The following is a 20,716-nucleotide window of genomic DNA, read 5'->3' on the forward strand; positions in this document are numbered from 1 at the left end:
CAAGGGGACATAAATTTAAGGTGAAGGGTGGAAGGTATAGGGGAGATGTCAGGGGTGGGTTCTTTACCCAGAGAGTGGTGAGGGCATGGAATGCGCTGCCCGTGGGAGTGGTAGAGTCAGAATCATTGGCGACCTTTAAGCGGCATTTGGATAGGTACATGGATGGGTGCTTAATCTAGGTTAGAAGTTCGGCACAACATCGTGGGCCGAAGGGCCTGTTCTGTGCTGTATTGTTCTATGTTCTATGTTAAGGCAATGACAATTCAGAAGTTTCACATTGTGTCCCACATAAAAACTTTTCCAAATAAGGAGTCATGTTTACAGGATGCCTGGTGCAAAACTAGAAGATCAAACAGAAACTGTTAATTGATTTTGTTGCGCCGAAACATCAGTTATGCATTAACAATAGTTCAATGTCAAACTGTAAGAGACCTCTTTGGAATTTTAAAAACCAAAAGGATATATTACAGCTATGAACCCAAGTATATACCCCAAGTAGAAGGATGTGAATATGTACATTTCAATCAAGACCATTTTCTTTTCAATAGTTTTTTTTTAAGCTATTTATGTAAGTTAGCCAAGCTACAGGGCTTTAAAACTATGAAAACGAATTTCCCCTTACTCCTACCTGCTTCAGCTAACATCTTGAGGAAGCCAAAAACACAGTACCTTTTGAAGTGGTATCCATAGCTTTAGGTATGGATAGCGAACACCAGTTTTTAACCTAACAACCAAGGCAATTCACACTGCAAGTTCTGTAAATACAAGATTTATTCAATGAAAATTAAACCTAGGTGTTTAGATACTGATTAAATTGGAGGAAATTTGTCAGTGACATTCCCTGTGGTCAGTATTTGTCCAATGTACAGATTTCAGCCACAGTTCAGTGGGTACTGCACTTGTATCTGTCAGAAGCTTATGGGTTCAAGTCTGACTCCAGACACTTGAGCACAAACACAGCTGATTCTCAAGCACAGTACTGAGTGAATGCTGCACGTTTAAAGGTGTCATCGTTTCGCATTAGACACTTAAATAGAGAACTAATCTCAAGTGGATTTTAAAGATCCATGGTGTTATTTTAAAGACCAGGAGAGTTCGCCCCATGTCTTATTGATACAGTATCTGGTTATCACATTGCTGTACATGAACACTTGATCCACAGAGATTGGCTGCTACATTTTCTACGTAATGTTAGTAACTTATTGGATAGAAAAGTGACTTTCCTAAAGTCAAAGTAGGGCTTAAACAAAGTGAAAACTAGAAAAACTTTGAAGGAGGGCATGGATTAATCAGAATGGAGAGAAGAGTCAGATAACACATTTTAACAGGAAAAATACTGAGAAATGGTTGAAGCATTTTGATAAAGATACATCTACATTTAAAAAGTTGTTTACTTAAAAAAAACTTTTCCAAGTCATGCATTTGTTACATGTCACAATTCAAATACTTAAACAGATTGTTACCAAATTCATTCATCTTTGAAGCAATTCCAAATTATATTATCTTGGAATGGAATAAACATATTTAATCATTAAACTAACAAATTAATAAATGTTTTAGGTTTACACATGCACAGCAGGTTTAAAAATAATTGAAATCATTACTCTGCACACACACAAATTTCCAATTTTGAGTGATTGAGGCTTAAGTCATTTCATGTAAAATTGGTGCCAATGCAACACACATGCAAGGTAGGTACAGGCTGAACTTCAGTTATGTGACCAGACTGTATGATTCACCAAGCTAATCATTTCACACCAGATCACTAAACACATTTTTTAAAAAAATTACTTCAAATAAATTTAATGAAACCACACAAATGTGCTACATAATTGTTAAGATTGGTTACAATTAATAATTAAAGAAAAAGGTAAGATGTTAAGGCAGTTGTATGCCTGCCATGTCACTGCAACTCAAAAAGGATGGTGACAATTCTTTGGAAAGACTTGGTGAATAACATTCAAGTGTTTGTTTTGTAAATGACCTGTACTTGGTTTTTTATTTGATAACCTATAAACACTGTAGAGGCCTAAGTTATATCTGTGACTGCTTATCTTTATGGCAATAAAAAAAAGCAATAACATGCACAAAGTTTACTTGACAGTATTCCACTATCCAAGTGGGCAATGCACTCTTCAAGTGGCATTATTTTCTTTAATTAGAACAAACTTTACTTACTTTTTAAAGGCAAAATTAAATACATTCCAAATGCAGATTATATACTATAGCACTGGCGAGCTGATGCCAAATTCATCAGGGTTATTTTGCTGCTAATCTTTAATCAAAGGTTCTCATTTGAAAAGCAAAATGTAGTGAGGCCCATCGTCACTACTGACAATTTTCCTTCCAAGAAACCCAACCATAATGGGACTGACTAACCTATAACTAAAATAATAATTAAGATATTAAATGTAGGCATAATTATCTTTGTATGGTTTTTAGTTTTAACAAAATTCCAACAATTTCACACAATAAACCTCTTGCCCTTCAACCAATTGTAAGCATATTACAAATTGAATAAAAGGCATTTCTATGACACCAACTTGCCCACTGCTGAGAGGTTTCTAATGCAAAAACATTCATATTCCACAAAAAGGTAGAATACTGCCAGATTAGTAGGAAACTCTTATATAGATACTAATAAATACAGAAATTGTTTTGGCAAAGAAGGAAGTAAATAACAGTCCGGAAAAATGTTCTTCATAAAGAGGCAACATTAGTCAGAGACAGGCTTCTTCCAAAAGTATCCAATTTCCTGCAAGAGAGAACAGATCATAAAAATTAAACAAAACGTCCTGAGAGATAACTAATAACAGATGACTGATAAAAAGCTTTGAAGCAGAAAATGGCTTGCAGGCATAAGAGAACATGGAGACTTTCTGAAGTACTAAGTAAAGTTTCAAGGGTTTTAAATAATATCCTTTTGGTAATATTTCACAGAGATAAGTGGGCAATAAAAATCAAAGCAGGACCAAAAATAAAATGAATGCTGTAAATTTGAAATAAAAACAGAGTACAGTTCTGGCAGCACCCCTGGTGAGAGAATCAGACTTCATGTTGAGATCAATGACCATTTTACAGAACTGATGAAAGAATACAAGCATGCTTTAATTATTAAACTCTGGAAAATTACCTTTTCAGATAAAACCTCACTGACTAACTCAAACTAAGTGTTATTCACTCAAATGTCCATGCTCATTGATATTTATAAATTCTTCAATTTTAAAATTCACAGCTTGCTTTTCAAATGCCTGACATCTCCGGCTATCTCTAACCTCTTCCAGCTTAGCCTTCTCTGTGCCTCCAGTACTGGCCTCTAACACATCCCCAATTTTAATTATTTCACTAAGTGGTGGCTACATCTTTAGCCACAAAGGCCCTACACTTTGTGGCTTCCTCCCTAACCCAGATGATCATCTCTACCTCCTTCTAGAAACTCCTTAAAATCTAACTCTCTGACCAAAATTTTAAATCAATTCTCCTAATATCTCCTGATGTGGTTCAGTGACTAATCTTGTTTGATAATGCTCATGGGACGGGCTTTGGATTTGTTCACTATGTTATCTTGGTCACATTGTTTCAATGGAAGTGGTTAATGTTACAACTAACTTGTGACACAACATATTTTATCCTCCTGTCAGAAGCAAAGCCATTCCCATGCGAGGAATACAAATGAATAGGGATTAAATGCAGGGATGTTAAATAAGTATTACATCTCTCTTTTCAAACAGTTTACCAAGTGCACCTTCGGTCATTTGTGTATTTTAAAGATGCAAATTAACTGCAAGCTATTATAACCTGATTCTACAATCTGGGCTCCTTGCAACAACAGCTCCCATTCAAACAGCAAACTTAGCTCCATGACTCCTAAGAAAGTCATTCAAAAGAGAAGGCCAAGGACATGAATCAGGCTGGATCTGCCTTACAATAGTTTCCTCTGTGTAATCAAACGTCACTAATCTACAACAGATGTGAGAATCTATGGAAAAAAATTGTTTAACTCAACACAGGAGTTATTGGAGGTCAAATACAACATACCAACTAGAACACAATAACTCAATTAATTTCTTTTTCATTATTATATTCTAGTACTGACATGTATGATTAAGAGTTCTTTTGAGAGGAGTTTCAATTTCTCTCCTCTCAGTACCAAATCCTGCAAATCTCTTTTGCCAACTTGCCCACATTTTGTGGATACCATGTGCCGACAGACCATTTCAATATGTCCAAGCTAACCTTGACCTCACCCACACTTAAATGCATTTCCAATTCTCTCCTCACTCACAATCAAATTATCTTTAGCACGAGTTTTTAAAAGATACTTGAGACTGAGTGTACGATTTTTACCATTCATGAATCACAGTGACATTGAGATTAAATGGTGCACACTTACAGTTAATCCTGATAATTGCACATAACTAATTTGGATCCTTTCTGAACCACACAGCTCAGTTGTGTGGTATTTTTGGGCAGAAGCAAATTCACAGACTCCATCATTGACCTTTTTTTCATATTTCGAGGCACCTCCATTCTCACACTGTTCCCTCCTCTCAGTAATTCTCTTCTGCCCGGTCTTGCTCTCATAACCCCCCCGTCTTCCTCAACCTCATTCCCACTAACCTGTCCATGTTGCAAGAATCCCACTTGCCTCCATTTAGGTTCTGGAACTTGAATTTGCAGACTGCTGTGGTCCAAGGAAGTGGCCACTGCTCTTGGTGGCACTACTTGAACTATAGAGTCTCTGGGCAATCTGATCAGCCACTGAGGTGGGACACTAGCCAGCAAGGAGCTGAAATCCTGCCTCCAGCCTATTAACACTCCATTAGAGAGGATGTATTCCTAGCCAACTCTGAGGCAGGGACAAGATGTAGAATTCTGCCCGATTCAGTTTTTTTTAAAATTAAGTTCATTAGATTGTGTCTCAAATGAAAATGACTCCGTGACAAAGCCCGATGGAAGTTCTTGCTTAGGCACTGCTTGTTTACACCAAAGTTGGGAAAGCACATGATACTGCTCATTAGTAACATAAAGCTTCAGGCCATTATAACAGCAACCCAGACACAATGAAACTTCAGACTTGATACAAGTCGTATCAAACAGCTTCCCATCATTTTGGGAACAACTGATTCTTAAAAAATGAGGTGACAAGTCAGTATCATGAAAAGACAATTCCAAACAAGTTCCCAAAAGGTTTTGAAGCTTTATATATCCTGATGATGAACATAATTAGAAGCAGGAGTAGACCACTCAGCCCTTTGAGCACGCTGCACCATTTGATAAGATTATGGCTAATCTGATTGTTGTCTGTTGTCCCAACAACCTTTGACTCTTTTGTCAGTCAAGAATCTACTTACCTCCTTCTCAATTATGCCGAATCTCTAGCCTCTGCATTCCAAAAGCTTATGACCCTCAGAAGAATATACTTCATCCTAAATGGGAGACCCCTTATTTTTAAACTGTGACTCTTAGTTCTAGTCTCCCATGAGGACATCCTTTCAGCATCCACACCATCAAGTCCCCTCAGGATTTCTTGTGTTTCAATGAGATCACATCTTAATCTTCTAAACTATAATGGATAGAGGCTGAACTTTTCCTTATTATTAAGCCATCTGTGGCATAATTCGAGTAAACTTCACCAAACTGCTTCTAACATTTTAACATCCTTTCTTTAATAAGATCTCCAAAACTGTACACAGTGCTGCAGATGGAGCCTCAAAGTTCTCTGCAACTGTAATAAAACCTCTCTATTTTATATAATATTCCCCTTGCAATAAACAACAATATTCCATTTATGTTCCTAATCACTTGCTGAATGTGCATACTAACTTTACATGGCTCAGGTACCAGGATATCTAGGTCCCTTAGTACTACAGAGTTCTGAAATCTCTCTCCATTTAAATTTTACCCCTCTCTTGGTTCTTTCAAGGTGGAGTTGCAGGTAGACAGCATAATGAAGAAACCGTTTGATAAGCTTGCTTTTACTGGTCAGTGCACGGAGTATAGCAGTTGAAATGTCATGTTGTGGCAGTATAGAACAATGGTTAGGCCATTTTTGGAAGACTATATTCAATTCTGGTCTCCCTGCAACAGGAACAATGTTGTTAAACTTGAAAAGGGCTCACAAATGATTTACAAGGATGTTGCCAGGATTGGAGAGTTTGAGCTATAGGGAGAGGCTGATTAGGCGGAGGCTGTTTTCCCTGGAGTGTTGGAAGCTGAGGGGTGTCCTTATAGAGGTTCATGAAATTATGATGGGCATGGATAGAATAAATAGCTAAGATACCAGAGAAAGACCTGGGATCTTCTCGCAGGTTAGAGGAGTCTAAAACTACAGGGCATAGGTTTAAAGTCAGAGGGTAAAGATTTAAGAGAGATCTAAGGGGGAGCTTTTTCAGGGAAAGGGTGGTGCATATATGGAACAAACTGCCAAAGGAAGTGGTGGAGGCTGGTACAATTACATTTAAAAAGGCATTCGGATGGGTATATGAATAGGAAGGGTTTAGAGAGATAACCAAACGCTAGAAAATGGAACGAGATTAATTTAGACTATCGGGTCAGTATAGACTGAAGGATGTTTCCATGTTGTACATCTCTATGATTCTATAACATCTTTCCTATAGCAGGGAGACCAGAATCGAATGCTGTATTCCAAAAATGGCTTAACCTCTATAGCCGCAATATGACATCCCAACTCTTATACTCAATACACTAACCAATAAAGGCAAGCATATCAAACACTGTCTTCACTACCCTGTCTGCCTGCGACTCTACCTTCAAGGAACCTGCACTCCACTGTCTCTTTGTTCAGCAAGGTAAAAACAATGACTGCAGATGCTGAAAACCAAATACTGGATTAGTGGTGCTGGAAGAGCATAGCAGTTCAGGCAGCATCCAACGAGCAGCGAAATCAACGTTTCGGGCAAAAGCCCTTCCTGATGAAGAGCTTTTGCCCGAAACGTTGATTTCGCTGCTCGTTGGATGCTGCCTGAACTGCTGTGCTCTTCCAGCACCACTAACCCATCTTTGTTCAGCAACACTGCTCAGGACCTTACCATTAAGTGTATAAATACTGCCCTGGTTTGCCTTACCAAAATGCAACAACTCATATTTATCTAAATTAAATTCCATCTGCCATTCCTTGGCCCATCTGATCAAGGTCCCATTGTCCTCTAAGATAACCTTCTTCCCTATCCGCTATGCCTCCAATTTTGATGTCATCTGCAAATTTACGAACCATTCTGCCTATATTCACATCCAAATCATTTATATTAGTGACAAAAAGCAGTGGATCCTTGCAGCACACCGTTGGTCACATGCCTCCAGTCCAAAAAAACCCCCTACAGTAAATGCTGGAAAAGCACAGGTCAGGCAACATCTGAGGAGCAAGAGATTCGACATTTCGGGTGTAAGCCCTTCATCAGGATTTCCCACACACAAAGCCATGTTGATGATCCCTAATCAGTCCTTGCCTTTCCAAATACATGTAAATCCTGTCCCTCAGGATTCCCTCCAGCAACTTACCTACCACTGCTAGCAAGCTCATCTGTCTATCGTACCCTGGCTTTTCCTTACCACCTTTCTTAAATAATGACACCATATTAGCTGTTCTCCAGTCTTTGGTATCCCATTACTATTAATAATACAAATATCAGAGCATGGAGTACAACAATCACTTCCCTAACTTCTCGCAAAATTCTGGGATATATCTGATCAGGTTCCTGTGATTTATCCATCTATGTGTTTTCAGATGTCCAGCACCGTCACCTCTGTAATAGGGACACCTAAATAGGTATCGGTATTTATTTCTCCAAGTTCTCTACCTTCCATTTCCTTTGCTACAGTAGATACTAATGTGAAATATTCATTTATTATCTCACTCATCTCTTGTGGTTCCATACATAAATGGCCTTGATCTTTAAGGGGTCCTATTCTCTCCATAGTTATTCTTTTGCTCTTAACGTATTTATAAAATCACTTTGGATTCTCCTGAATCCTATTTGCCAAAGCTCTATCATGTCCCCTCTTCGCCCTCCCGACGGTTTCTCGAGTAAACTTTTACCACCCTTATACTGCTCAAGGAATTCACTCAATCCTGGCTGTCCATACCTGCCACAGACTTCCTTTCTCTTGACCTGATCCTCAATATTTTCAGTCATCCAATATTCCCTACACCTACTAACCTTGCCCTCCATACTAACAGGAACATATTGCCTCTGGACTCTCATTATCCTCTTCAGTGAAGTCAGATGCAAAATATGTGTTCAAATTTTCTACCATTTCTTTATTTTACATTAATGACCCAGACACACTCTCTAGAGGAGCAATGCTCACTTTACTCTGCTCTTTGAAATAAACTCTTACAATCTGATTTTATATGAATAAGCTTGTTCTTGTTTTTTTTCTTCTTGTTTAATACTCCTGCTCCTTAACTCTTAATTTTATCCTTAACTTTTTAAACATTCTTTGTTGTTTCCTATATTCTGTCCAATGTTTCAATCTTCTGACCTCTCATCTTTGCAGAATTATACTCTTTTTATGACAGTTTGATGGCATCATTAACTTCCTTAGTTAGCCTTGGATGCTGCATCATTTCCTTAGAATCTTTCTTTCTAGAGAAGCGCGTGATGAAATATAATGGCTTCAAAGCGACAATTTGCATTTATCTTAACAAGATGGTATCTCAAGGATTATATTGTTACTACTAGTATTTGTGAAAGATTCCAGTAATTAACAAAAACAACAGAAAATTAGGCAAAAGAGTTAAATATGACTATGACTCTAGATATACTCAAAATAATGATAAATCATTTTTATATGGAATATACAGAATAGAAACAGGCCATTTTGCCTGACCAGTGTGCATTTACGCTCTATGTAAAGGGAAGTTATTGAACAAACTAGACTGCGACAGGGTGTTATAGAAAACTTAAGAGATGAAAGGTGGGGTATTAGGAAGTACTTTGCATCTAATTTTAATTATTACAGGATGGTACTCTGCTCAAAATAAACACAAATATGTTTCATAAACATCTCAAAGGACAAATAGAGCTCATGGTGTAAGGAGAAATATATTATCATGGACAGATGATTGCGTGACTAACAGGAAACTGAGAGTAGATTAGATTAGATTACTTAGTGTGGAAACAGGCCTTTCAGCCCAACAAGTCCATACTGACCCTCCGAAGAGCAACCCACCCAGACCTATTCCCCTACATTTACCCCTTCCCCTAACACTACATGCAATTTAGCATGGCCAATTCACCTAACCTGCACATTTTTGGACTGTGGGAGGAAACCAGAGCACCTGGAGGATACCCACGTAGACTTGGGGAGAATGTGCAAACTCCACACAGACAGTTGCCTGAGGTGGGAATTGAACCCAGGTCTCTGACGCTGTGAGGCAGCAGTGCTAACCACTGTGCCACAGTGCTGCCAAATAAATTACTCCAAATAAGTACAAATAAATTAGCTTTTTTCAGGTTGGCAAGCTGTAACCAGTGGAATGGGCCAGGAATCAGTGCTGGGGCCTCAGCTGTTTGCACCTACCTAAATGACTGAAGAGATGGAGTCAAATTTATAGTTGTTCAATTTGCTATTAATGCAGAGATAGGTAGGAAAGTAAATTGTCAGAACATAAAGGATCTACAAAGGGATTTGGGCTCATTAGGCAAAACGTTAGCAGAGAGAGTATAATGTGTAATAGTGTGAACTCGTTCACATTTTGAACTATGTACAGCTTGGATCTCCTTAATTGAGAAAGACAGAATAGCATTAGAAGCAGTTCAGAGAAGAGAGGTGACCACATTGTAACATTATGATTCTAAGGAGTAGATGCTGAGATGTTGTCTCCTTCAGACCAGAACCAGAGAATAGAAAAATTTATAAAATAGAATGTGAAAAATAAGGGACTGCAATTTAAGATGGTGATGTGGAGAATTCTTTTCTGAGGGTTGTTGCTGTGTGAAATTCTCTTCCATTTAATCAAATGGCAGAGCTGACTTGACAGGCTGGAAAACCTATTTTTAATTTGTATGTTTGAAAGATTAAATTCAAGGTATGAAATCTAAAATTAACAAGTTCAGAGTTCGTTTATCCTGGTTACTGTGAAGAAAATGATCAAATATATGTATCTACAGTAAAAGCAAAACTAGATTCTGATATTATTCCATGAACAGCACCTTCAAGTTGCTTCAAATACACTGCGCCATAGAGACAGACATTTTGCCCAGCATTCGAATGCACTGTAAAGGTCTGCATGAACAGTTCATCTGATTCAAGTCTTCAAAATTCTTGATATACTGATGATGTGCAATTGAACAGTTCAGTTGAGGTAGTAGGGCTGCATGATTTTTTTTAAAAAAAAGAGATTGAGGTTGGTCATAAAAACAACTGTCTCAGGTGGTGATTGATCCATGGAAGAACAATGCAGGAGGTGGCAATGAGGAATGTGGATTGTATTTCTAACAAAATTGTAATTCTCCCCATCACCATTTTAAATTAGAGTCCCTTATTTTTCTGATTCTATTTTATCTTTTTTTTTATAATATGGTTGTGGTCTGAGGGAGACAACATCTCAGCATCTACTCCCTAGAATCATATATATTACAATGGTGATCACCTCTCAGTCTTCTAAATTGATATAGGCCTAGTCATTCCTCCTAAAGTAACCCCGTATTCTCCAGAATCAATTGAGTGAACTTCTCTGAAATGCTTCTAATGTTATTCTGTCCTTTCTCAAATAAGGAGACCCAAACTGTACGCAGTTCAAAAGATTGAGGCGGAAGATAGGTAAGATTTGGGACACTTAACCACTCAGTCAAGGCCTTTCAGGATTTTCCAGTGAGGGATTCTAAGGAATCTTGGACAGTTTCTTGAATTGGTTACATGTCTTTTCTTTTAACTCACAGGGAGGGGGATAGCTAGGAATGGTCCTTTGTTAAAAAGACAAGTTCTAGGAGTCCTAGTGACTGTTTATTCAAAGTGTATCACATAAGACAATAAAATATGACAGAAACTGCTAAGCTTAAGGGCTACTTGATGTACCTGATTTTAGAGAAGGGAACAGGACCTAGGTTCTCTGAAGGGGTTGCTTCCTGCAGGTAATCCTACCAGCAATGCATCTTTACAGGCATTCTGGACGCAATACTGCTGGAGTTCTGTGGCAGCTTGTGAAACCTGTATTTAAAACAAAGATTGTCTGATTGCATTTCACGCACAAAAGCAGAGGAGAAAGATAAATTATAATTTATGTGGCATCAACTTAATTCCCACAATTTGCTCACCTATCTATTCAAACCTGGTTTTCACATTCTCAGCAATTTGCACCCAGCTTGTTCTGTTGGTGTGAGACCAGAAGTCATTTGAAGTTTTAGATTTATGTCTCACATTGTGAATATCGATCTAAAGCTACAACCCACTGCCAATGTGAATAAGTGTCTCTTTATGAATATTGACCAGAACACCAGTAATAGCTTCCCATTCTTCTCTGACAGTTCCATGGGATCTTTTATGCCCACTCGAGCAAGCAGATAGATCCTCAGACGAGCAACTCAGAAAGACAGCATCTTCAATATGTAATGCCAGTGCATCTTTATGTTCAAACACAAATGGGAACAATGCAATTTTTCCTCAGTTTTTTTCTTTGAGAATGTTTCCACCAGGTTTTGAACCAAGGATTTTTCATGCGATTGGCAAACAGGAGAACTACACTACTACAGAAACAAATATGTTAGTTCGTTATCCAAAGAGTGTTTTCTCTTTTTTTTCCTTCAGAGTGATCTGGGTATCAAAGAGTGCTTTCTCCCCTGAATGCCTGACCTAGAGATACTTGACCTTAATTTGTTAATTAAACAGCTACTTAAAGGGGTCTTATGAAGCAACAGCAGTACCCTGACCTGTGGGACAGAAGGTCTGAGTTTAAATCTCATCTACTCCAGGCATGTGATCGCATGCCTGAACAGTTGTTTAAACGCAACTACCTGGGTCTTTAAACTCTGGAATTCACTCCTTAAACCCTTTTGCCTTCTTATCAAGCTCCCCTTCTTTAAAACATTCCTCTAACTCTACTTCTTTGGCAAAGCTTTTGGTCCCTGAGTAGATCATTATGGAGCTGTGTTAAATTGCATTTGATAACCACTCCTGTGAAACAGCTCGAGATGCTTTACAACATTAAAGGTGCGACATAAATGCAAGTAGTTGTTCACTTAGCTGATTCCAGTGTGTTTATTTTTGCCCTTTAGTGTGTGTTCTAGTCTCTCTTTTGACTTGCCCTACTACAAATTTCTCCACTGCAGAAATTGGAATTTTGTGCCAGTTTCACCTTTAACAGAAAAAAAGCAAAGAACTGTGGATGCGAAAACAAAAACAGAAATCGCTGGTGAAACTCAGCAGGTCTGGCAGCATGTTCAGGGAGAAAGCAGAGTTAACATTGTGAGTCTGGTGACTCTTCATCAGAATTTCTTTAACAGTAATGTTTTTCTTCAAGCTTTGGCAGTACATCCCCAAAACGTCAGCACTGAACACACAAGACTGAAGCTCCCCTTTAATTGTGATTTGACAAAAGTGCAAACTAGAAGCAGCTAGAACTCCAAAGACGTCAATGATGCACATTATGCATTTTAGTGCCTTTATGTTTTTGGCAGATGCAGAGCCAGGGATTCAGATCCCAGTCAAAATGTTAGGGACACATCTGAAGCAAATACTGATCAACTGAAGTCTGCCATAACAATGTTGCAGAAAGGGGAAAACCAGTCCTGAAAGATCAATTCTGATTCTGATGCATCTAAGTCATACAATAAAGCTCAGTGCGATGCTGAGTTTAACTCCAGGTTTAACCTACATTCCTTGCAGTATGCCCAAAGCCAAAAAATTGTGTACTGCAAACTTAAAAAAACAATTCTTGGTAAAGCAACGTCACAGAGGCAATAGCTCCCTGTTAAAAGTTTTTCAAGGAAAACATGACTCACCGAGAGTGAGTCACATACACAAAATTTATACGTAATGAACTAATGTATTTCTACAGCTCACATTTACAACTCCACACAGTTTGTGGATCACCCAAAGCTAATCACTGAAATATTTATGAATTATTGCTTGAATTATTGAATGATATCCTTCAAAAGGTGGGCTTTTGGCTCATTGTGCGTGTTCCAGATGTTTGAAAGAACTATCCAATTCGACCAACTGCTTGTGCTCCTTCTACATAGCACAGGCATCATTCTTCTACATATTCCCATTGCAAAGTCACTTTCTGTTCCACTTGTGCCTGTTTTCCTTAACAGTAAATCACTTCGCAACCAAGTCTTACTCTGGTGTTTTTAAGTTCTACGCAGAATGGTTTAAGTTTCTGGGCTACTTCAGGGCATTGACGCAATAAGGTCTTTCCCTTCCCCTCCTTAATCCTTTCCCCAATTGATGCCTACCTCTGTATTTCCTTCAAACTTATTGTATCTTCAACATTTTCCAACTGACAAAGGTCATGGATCTGAAATGCTGATTGTTTCTCTGTCCCTAACTGCTCCCTGAAATGGTGAGGTACTTCTAGAATTTTCTGTTTCTATTTTGAGAAACGTGAATTTTTGTTCTACATTGTTTTTAAAAGTGAAACAACAATTGGACACCCAAGGCAAGACTTTCACTTTTACGAGATTAGATTAGATTACTTACAGTGTGGAAACAGGCCTTTCAGCCCAACAAGTCCACACCTACCCTCCGAAGAGCAACCCACCCAGACCCATTCCCCTTCATTTACCCCTTCACCTAACACTACAGGCAATTTAGCATGGCCAATTCACCTAAACTGCACATTTTTGGACTGTGGGAGGAAACCGGAGCACCCGGAGGAAACCCACACAGACACAGGGAGAACGTGCAAACTCCACACAGACAATTGCCTGAGACAGGAATTGAACCCAGGTCTCTGGCGCTGTGAGGCAACAGTGCTAACCACTGTGCCACCCATGGGTATCTGGAGTTGGGAAACTCCCCAATTAGGCAAACCTTTCTCAGTAGATATAGTGTTCCACCAGACCCACCTTTCACTCTGGGACATACGGAGTGGGTTAGAGTCTGGCCCATTGCCCTCTGAAGCAGATTGGAGGTGGCAACAAGCCTGGCCGAATGTCAAGTTAGGTAAGTTCTCTGGGGCTTTGTCCTGGCTGTGTGTTATCCCCATCATAACCCCACATCAAAAGAGAGCAAAGTGCTCACCAGGCTATTTGAGCTGCCAATCTTAGCTGGGAACCTCGAACCCCTCCCCCACAGACCAATTCCAAACCAAGCTAAAATAATTAAAGCTTTTGTAAATCAACCAAACATTCTATGTAATGTCGATAAGTTGCATGTCACTGTAGGTGCTACTGTATATTGCTTCCCCTCTATTTTTGTCCTCCCTGTTCCAGTTACAGGCTACAGGCTCTGGCGATGGTCAGTCTCGGTGCTGGTTTGGATGCGCTGGAGACTGTTTATAATCCTTACCAAGAGGCAGTCATTGTAACTGATAGAACACTGATTTCTTTTAACTCTCACTGACACTTTTTCAAAAAATGCAAAGATCAGGCCATTTAAAAGACAGTCACACTGTGACACTTTAACAGATTATCTTCCAGAGTTTATGTATCTACACCATAAACTTACGATTCCCATACTGCGGTTTAAAGCCCGTGCCACAGACAAAAAGAGGTTTGTTTGAACCAACACAGAGTTCAGGTTTCCCTTGTCCGATTCACATCCGCCCCCACCCTGTCCCCACAAAGGGAAAATCTCTCTATTGGAAACAAGGTTAGACTCTAGCATCTGGGCCCCAAGCAAATTTGGAAGCTCTACAAAGTCTCCACAGGTTGGCTCATGCAAAAGAAACTATAGTCAAGCCATGCAAGTAAAGGAAAAGAGCATTTAACTATATGCTCATAAATCTTTTGATCACAGTGACATAGAAATAATATTGGATTTAGCGTGTGCTAAGGGGGTAGTCAAGGTTGAAGTTTGAGACACTGAAACAGGATGTTGATTAGGATGCACCTCAATGTTTGTATATATTCTAAAATCTTTCTGATGGCCACTGAATAAACACAAGAATTATGCAATGCTTGGTTCTATTTCAAGAAAACTATATAAGTGGTTCAGAATTAAAGCATAACTCAATTTGGAAATTTACTCAAGTTCCATTGAGAGGTGCCATGAAATAGCCTGCATAGACATCACTCAAGTTTCTAGATATAGGATTGCGTGCATTGTTCAGTGTCTGGTCTTAAGGTTAACCTTTTGAACTATTCATAACTGAAAGTACGGGTTACCACTGTCACTAATTTCTATTAATTCCTCAGGCTTATGCAGCATTGCAAATAAAATTCGAGCAGTTTTCAATTGATAAGAGTCCAAAAATATTAAAAGCTTTACCCCAAGTAGTAAGAGATTTGGGGAGGAAAGGCAGAGATATATGTAGATAGGTATGCAAATCAACCACTAAAATGGAGGATGAGTAAGAAGTTACAGGGAAAGGGTGAGGCAAGATTATGGAGGTGACTGAGAATGAGGGTGAGGTGATGTAAAAACCACAAGCCAGTGTAGGTCAGTCAGCAGAGGGCTGATGGGCGAACGGGACTTAAAACCAGTTGGGAAACAGGCAGAGCTTTGGATGAGTTCAAATCAAGCGGAAAGGTAAACAAAATTGTCGTTTTAGATCAATTCTGCCTCACAGTGTCAGGGACCCGGGTTCGATTCCAGTGTCGGGCAACGTCTGTGTGGAGTTTGCACATTCTCCCGGTGTCTGTGTGGGTTCCCTCCAGGTGCTCCGGTTTCCTCTAATGATCCAAAGCTGGCCATGCTAGATTGTCCAGAGTGTTCAGGGATGTGTAGGTTGGGTGAATTAGTCAGAGGTAAATGTAGAGTAATGGGGAATGGGTTTGGATTGGATACTCTTTGGACGTCAGTGTGAACTTGTTGGACCAAAGGGATTCTTCTAATTCTAAATCATTGCATGGCTCAGTGTCAAATTCCTGTCTGATAAATGCTCCTGTGAACTGCTGTGCATCTGAGTATGTTGGCATTTAATGTCAAACTCCTTCACTGGTACTATATTTAACTGACAGATCCAAATAGCTAAAAGATTGTGGAAGTGAAGGAGGAACTTCAACTCTTCCTTGACCACAACTCCAATATTTAATTTTAATACCCAATAAAAGTATCAATATATTACTGCTAAAAAATGGTTTCTCAAGTTTTGAGACAGAACATGTGCAGAGACTAAATCCAGCATTAGTTGATCAGCCAGCTTACAATTTGAGACACACAATGACTTCCCTTCTCATTTTAAAAATAATCTGTATTTAAACGGTCCTAAAAACACAGAGTCCCGCTGCATTCAAATTTCAATTTCTTAGTTTTCTTAATATTCATTCATGGGATTTGGGCATCATGAGCAAAGTCAGCATTTAGGTGGGGAGATAGTGGTGTGGTGGCAATGTTGATGGATAAGTAATCTAGAGGCCCAGGCTCAATGGGGTAAAAACAATGACTGCAGATGCTGGAAAGCAAATACTGGATTAGTGGTGCTGGAAGAGCACAGCAGTTCTGGCAGCATCCAACGAGCACTCTCTCCCCACCCCCACCCTCCTCTAGCTTATCTCTCCATGCTTCAGGCTCACTGCCTTTATTCCTGATGAAGGGCTTTTGCCCGAAACGTCGATTTCGCTGCTCGTTGGATGCTGCCTGAACTGCTATGCTCTTCCAGCACCACTAATCCAGTCAATGATCATGGGTTTAAGTCCCACCGTAACAGACACCACTGGTCACTCACTCAAAGGGCAATGAGAGGGATAAGCAACAAATGCTTCCCTTGCCAACTGCACCCACATCCCATGAATGAATCAAGTAAATTATTGCCCACCCCTAATTACCCCCAAGGGTGTGGTGGTGAACAGGATTCTTGAAAACAACTGAGTGACTGGTTAGGCATTTCAGAGGGCAGGTCAGAGTGAACCACAATGCCGCACGTTAGGGATCACATAATTTCCTTCCGACAAGAGGATGAAAAAACCAGACAGGTTTTTAATGACAATCCAATAGTTTCACAATGGCATGATTGCCAATATAAGCTCACCATTCCCAGCTGATATGATTAATTGAATTGAGTTCTCTAGCTGATGGGATAGGAACATAATTCCTGAAGAGACTCTGGAATCCGAGTCAATCATAATTTTCTAAAGGAAATCAGATAAGTATCTGAAGGGGAGAAATTTGCAGGGCTGCTTGCAAAGATTTGGCGAGTGGAAAATAACTGGATAGCTCTTTCAAAGCGTTGTCACAGTCACAATGGGGCGAATGAGCTCTTTCTATGGTGCCTCAGTCTACGAACTGATGACCTATTCAAATACATGTTAAAAGTATTGTTGGAACCAGAAAAGAAAAAGAGCAAAAATGACAAAATACCTCCCAAATGTGTTTTCATTTTCTATTGTTGAAAGATCGAGATGTTTTCTCTCCCCCACAGTAGAGAATCAGCAGAACATTTAAAAGCTTCAACCAAGGCATTCGTTACAGTGTAGCATCTCATGCAAGATTGGAATCTACAGCTACGTGGGAGGTTTCACTCCTCAGAAATCATTTAAATGACAGCTCATAAAATATAATTTTCAGGTCACTAATCACCTTGGGAGTTGACCAATTAGAGAGCTAACGCATAAAAAAATGATCATCATCCATAAAGGGAACAGTATGACGGCCTCATAGTTTCAGAAATAGTTCCTCTGCTCAGTGTTTACCTGTCCACTGAGAGTTGTCCCATTACAGATCAAGCCCAGTTTCAGTCAGGATCTAAAAGCTCCATTATATTACTATTGCTGCAGGCTAACGTGTTTGCCATTTGATTTGATTTAATTATCTGAATGAATAGACTGCGCAGTCATGAGAACATGGCTGGGTGCTTCTAACCTTTTCGGGCTCAGCAAATGGGGAGGAGGAAGAGAGTCAATAAGGACATCATGGAACAATAGAGCAAAGAAACAGCCATCCTGCCCATTGTGCCTGTGCTGGCTCTTCAGGAGCTATCCAGTTAGGATCACTTACCTCCCCTCATGGCTTCCTATCTCCTCCTACAAATTTTCAACCATTTATTCAATATTCTTTTGAAGGTCACAACTAAATCTGGTTCCATCATCCTTTCAGACAAAGCTCTAATGAATGTGGCATGAAGAAGATTTTAACCTCTCCAGGTTTTTTTAAAATAAAAAAAAGAGTAGATGCTAGAAATCTGAAACAAATACAGAGAATGCTGTACAAGTATGGCAACATTGGTGGAGAGAGTAACAAATTTAACGTTTTCAGTCTTCTCCAGACTGGAGAGAGGTTGGAAAACTTTTTGGTATACTTTTGACAGTGGTGGAACAGGATCAAGATGGTAGATGGTATAAAGACCCAGTGAAAAAGACAAATGGGCTATTAATTGTGATGAAAGAGAAAAACAATGGGGGTAATTTAAGGTGTGATAGGGAGAGAATACGTTCTCCTTACTTCAAGAGCAAAGTAAACAAGATGCAAACAAGTCTGGGGGAGGGGAGAATGGAAGAAAAATGGAGAATAGACACTATGCAGGTAGTTTCTGAATTTATGGAATTCAATGCAGAGACCTCGAGACATCAAAGTACCTAAGTGGAAAATGAAATATTATTCCTTGAGCTTGGACTGTCCTTCACTGGAACACTGCATCAGTCCCAAGACAGAAATGTTAGCATGACACACATATTGAATTGGCAGGTGACTGGAAGATGGGGTCCCTCCTACAGACAGAGCCGAAGTGTTCCAAAAAGTGATAATCCACCTGCATTTGATATCACTAATGTAAAGTAGACCAATAAAGTAATCCTTTGAATGTGGAGATTTAATGGGGTGGAAATTGGAACCCAATTGCTGTTTTGGGAAAGAGGGGAAAGGGTGAAGGTAAAAGTACAGGAAATAGGTCAGACAAGGCCCTGTCAATCATAATGGGCAGAACAGATCATACTCAGTCGAGGAAAAAGGAGAAAAGGAGATCATGTCGGAGGCAGCCTGGTGGAAAATGAAATCATCAGAGTAGATGCGACAGAGATGGAGAAACTAGGAGAATAGAATGCAATCCTGGCAAGAAGCAGGGTATGTGGATGCGCAGTCAGGGTAACTGTGGGTTTGTAATGGCTATTGGTGGACAGCCTATCCCCAAAAATTGAAATAGTGAAGTCAAGGACAGGGAGGGAAAAGTCAGAGATAGACCAGATGAAGGAGAGAGGATGGAAGTTGGAAGCAATGCTGATCCTTTTCTTCAGTTCCATACAATTATCCACTCTGTCCATCCCCACCTCGCCTCAGTACAGGACCCATTCTCTCACTTTGACACCTTAATTTAGATACATTTTACATCTCTCTCTTTCGCCATCATTAACAATCCCTTTTCCTTTTACACTGGCCTCGACACTATCTGTTGCCTTACTACCTCTCTGTCAAAAACCTACATTAAAAAATCCCCGTTCTGAAGAAAAGACATACTCTGCCCTCGTGCTATTTTCCCTAAACCCCTGCCCTGATTACTAACCCTACCTGCACTGGAAACAGTATGTCCGGTTATTCCATTCAAACTCCCTAAACATTGTGAACATGTTCAAGTATTTACATATGGAAGTAAGAAGCAGTTATGTCGATGTGCAAAAGCATCCATTGAATACAAGTAGCAGGAGTTGGCCATTTGGTCCTTTGAAGAAGATTAAATAATATCATGGTGATTTTTATTGAGGAATCATCTCCACTTTCTCAATCCCCATAACTCTCAACTCCCTTGTCGATCCAAACTCTAACTCAGCCTTGAATATATACACTGACCAGCCTCCACTGCTGCGTTAACAATCCTCAGAAGAAATTTCACTACATTACCTCTTTAAAATGGGAGACCCCTTATTTTGAAGGTGTCCCCCACAATTTGAGGTCGCCCACAAGAGAAAACAAACATTCTTCCAGGATCAACTCTACCAATTCCTGAAAAATTCTACATTTCAATAGAGTTACCTCTCATTCTTTTAAGTTTCATGTGTGTAATGTAACAATAAATTATCCACTACTCCATTAGAGATTAATACTGTTGTTTTTTTTTTGTACATAATAAGTTCTCTCTACCTTTCTTGGTCTCTGTTTGTTAAAAATCTAAAATTTCTAAATGTTTTCCCTTACAGAAGAATGCATGAAATATTTACAGGGTAGTGAAAACTGTAACATGATTAACTAGGATATGACTTATATACCACTTGAGATCTTTCATGCATACTCTAATTTTTACAGTTTTAACAAACATTAATAATCAATTATATACTTGGAAATGCAGCCCATTTTATTGCTAGTTTACTGGAGGTTACTAGTAGACAAAAAGAGAATATGATAAACACCGTGCAGAAAATGTACAGCAGGGTCAGAGAAAAGGCTGTTGTGGGCTACAGAACAAGGCCAAAGTTAGGAAATGTAAGGCAGACAAGGAAGCTGGAAGAACATAGCAAGCCAGGCAGCATCAGGGAGGTGGAGAAATCAACGTTCCGGGTGTAACCCTTCTTCAGGCCTAGTCTGACTCACCATCTCCCGATGCTGCTTGGCTTGCTGTGTTCTTCCAGCCTGCTGCTTGTCTACCTTGGATTCCAGCATCTGCAGTCTTTTTACCTCTAACTAAGGTTAGGAACTGTGGCTGTTTTCCATCTCTTAATGCTTT

At 39.4% G+C, this 20,716-nt stretch overlaps 1 protein-coding gene across 1 annotated transcript in view; it reads right to left on the reverse strand.

Annotated features, from left to right (window-relative positions):
* Positions 1 to 753: 753 nt before the first annotated feature.
* The window catches only part of gng10 (guanine nucleotide binding protein (G protein), gamma 10), a 28,220-nt gene continuing 8,257 nt past the window's right edge, over positions 754 to 20,716 (reverse strand). The window contains exons 2-3 of the mRNA XM_072588104.1: positions 11,044 to 11,175; positions 754 to 2,755 (exon numbers count right to left, since the gene is read on the reverse strand). Of these exons, the coding sequence (XP_072444205.1) occupies positions 11,050 to 11,175 (126 nt within the window). The 3' untranslated portion in view covers positions 754 to 2,755; positions 11,044 to 11,049. The remainder of the gene's footprint in view (positions 2,756 to 11,043; positions 11,176 to 20,716) is intronic.

The sequence above is a fragment of the Chiloscyllium punctatum genome, chromosome 2 (genome assembly GCF_047496795.1).
Source record: "Chiloscyllium punctatum isolate Juve2018m chromosome 2, sChiPun1.3, whole genome shotgun sequence".
NCBI classification, from domain to species: domain Eukaryota; kingdom Metazoa; phylum Chordata; class Chondrichthyes; order Orectolobiformes; family Hemiscylliidae; genus Chiloscyllium; species Chiloscyllium punctatum.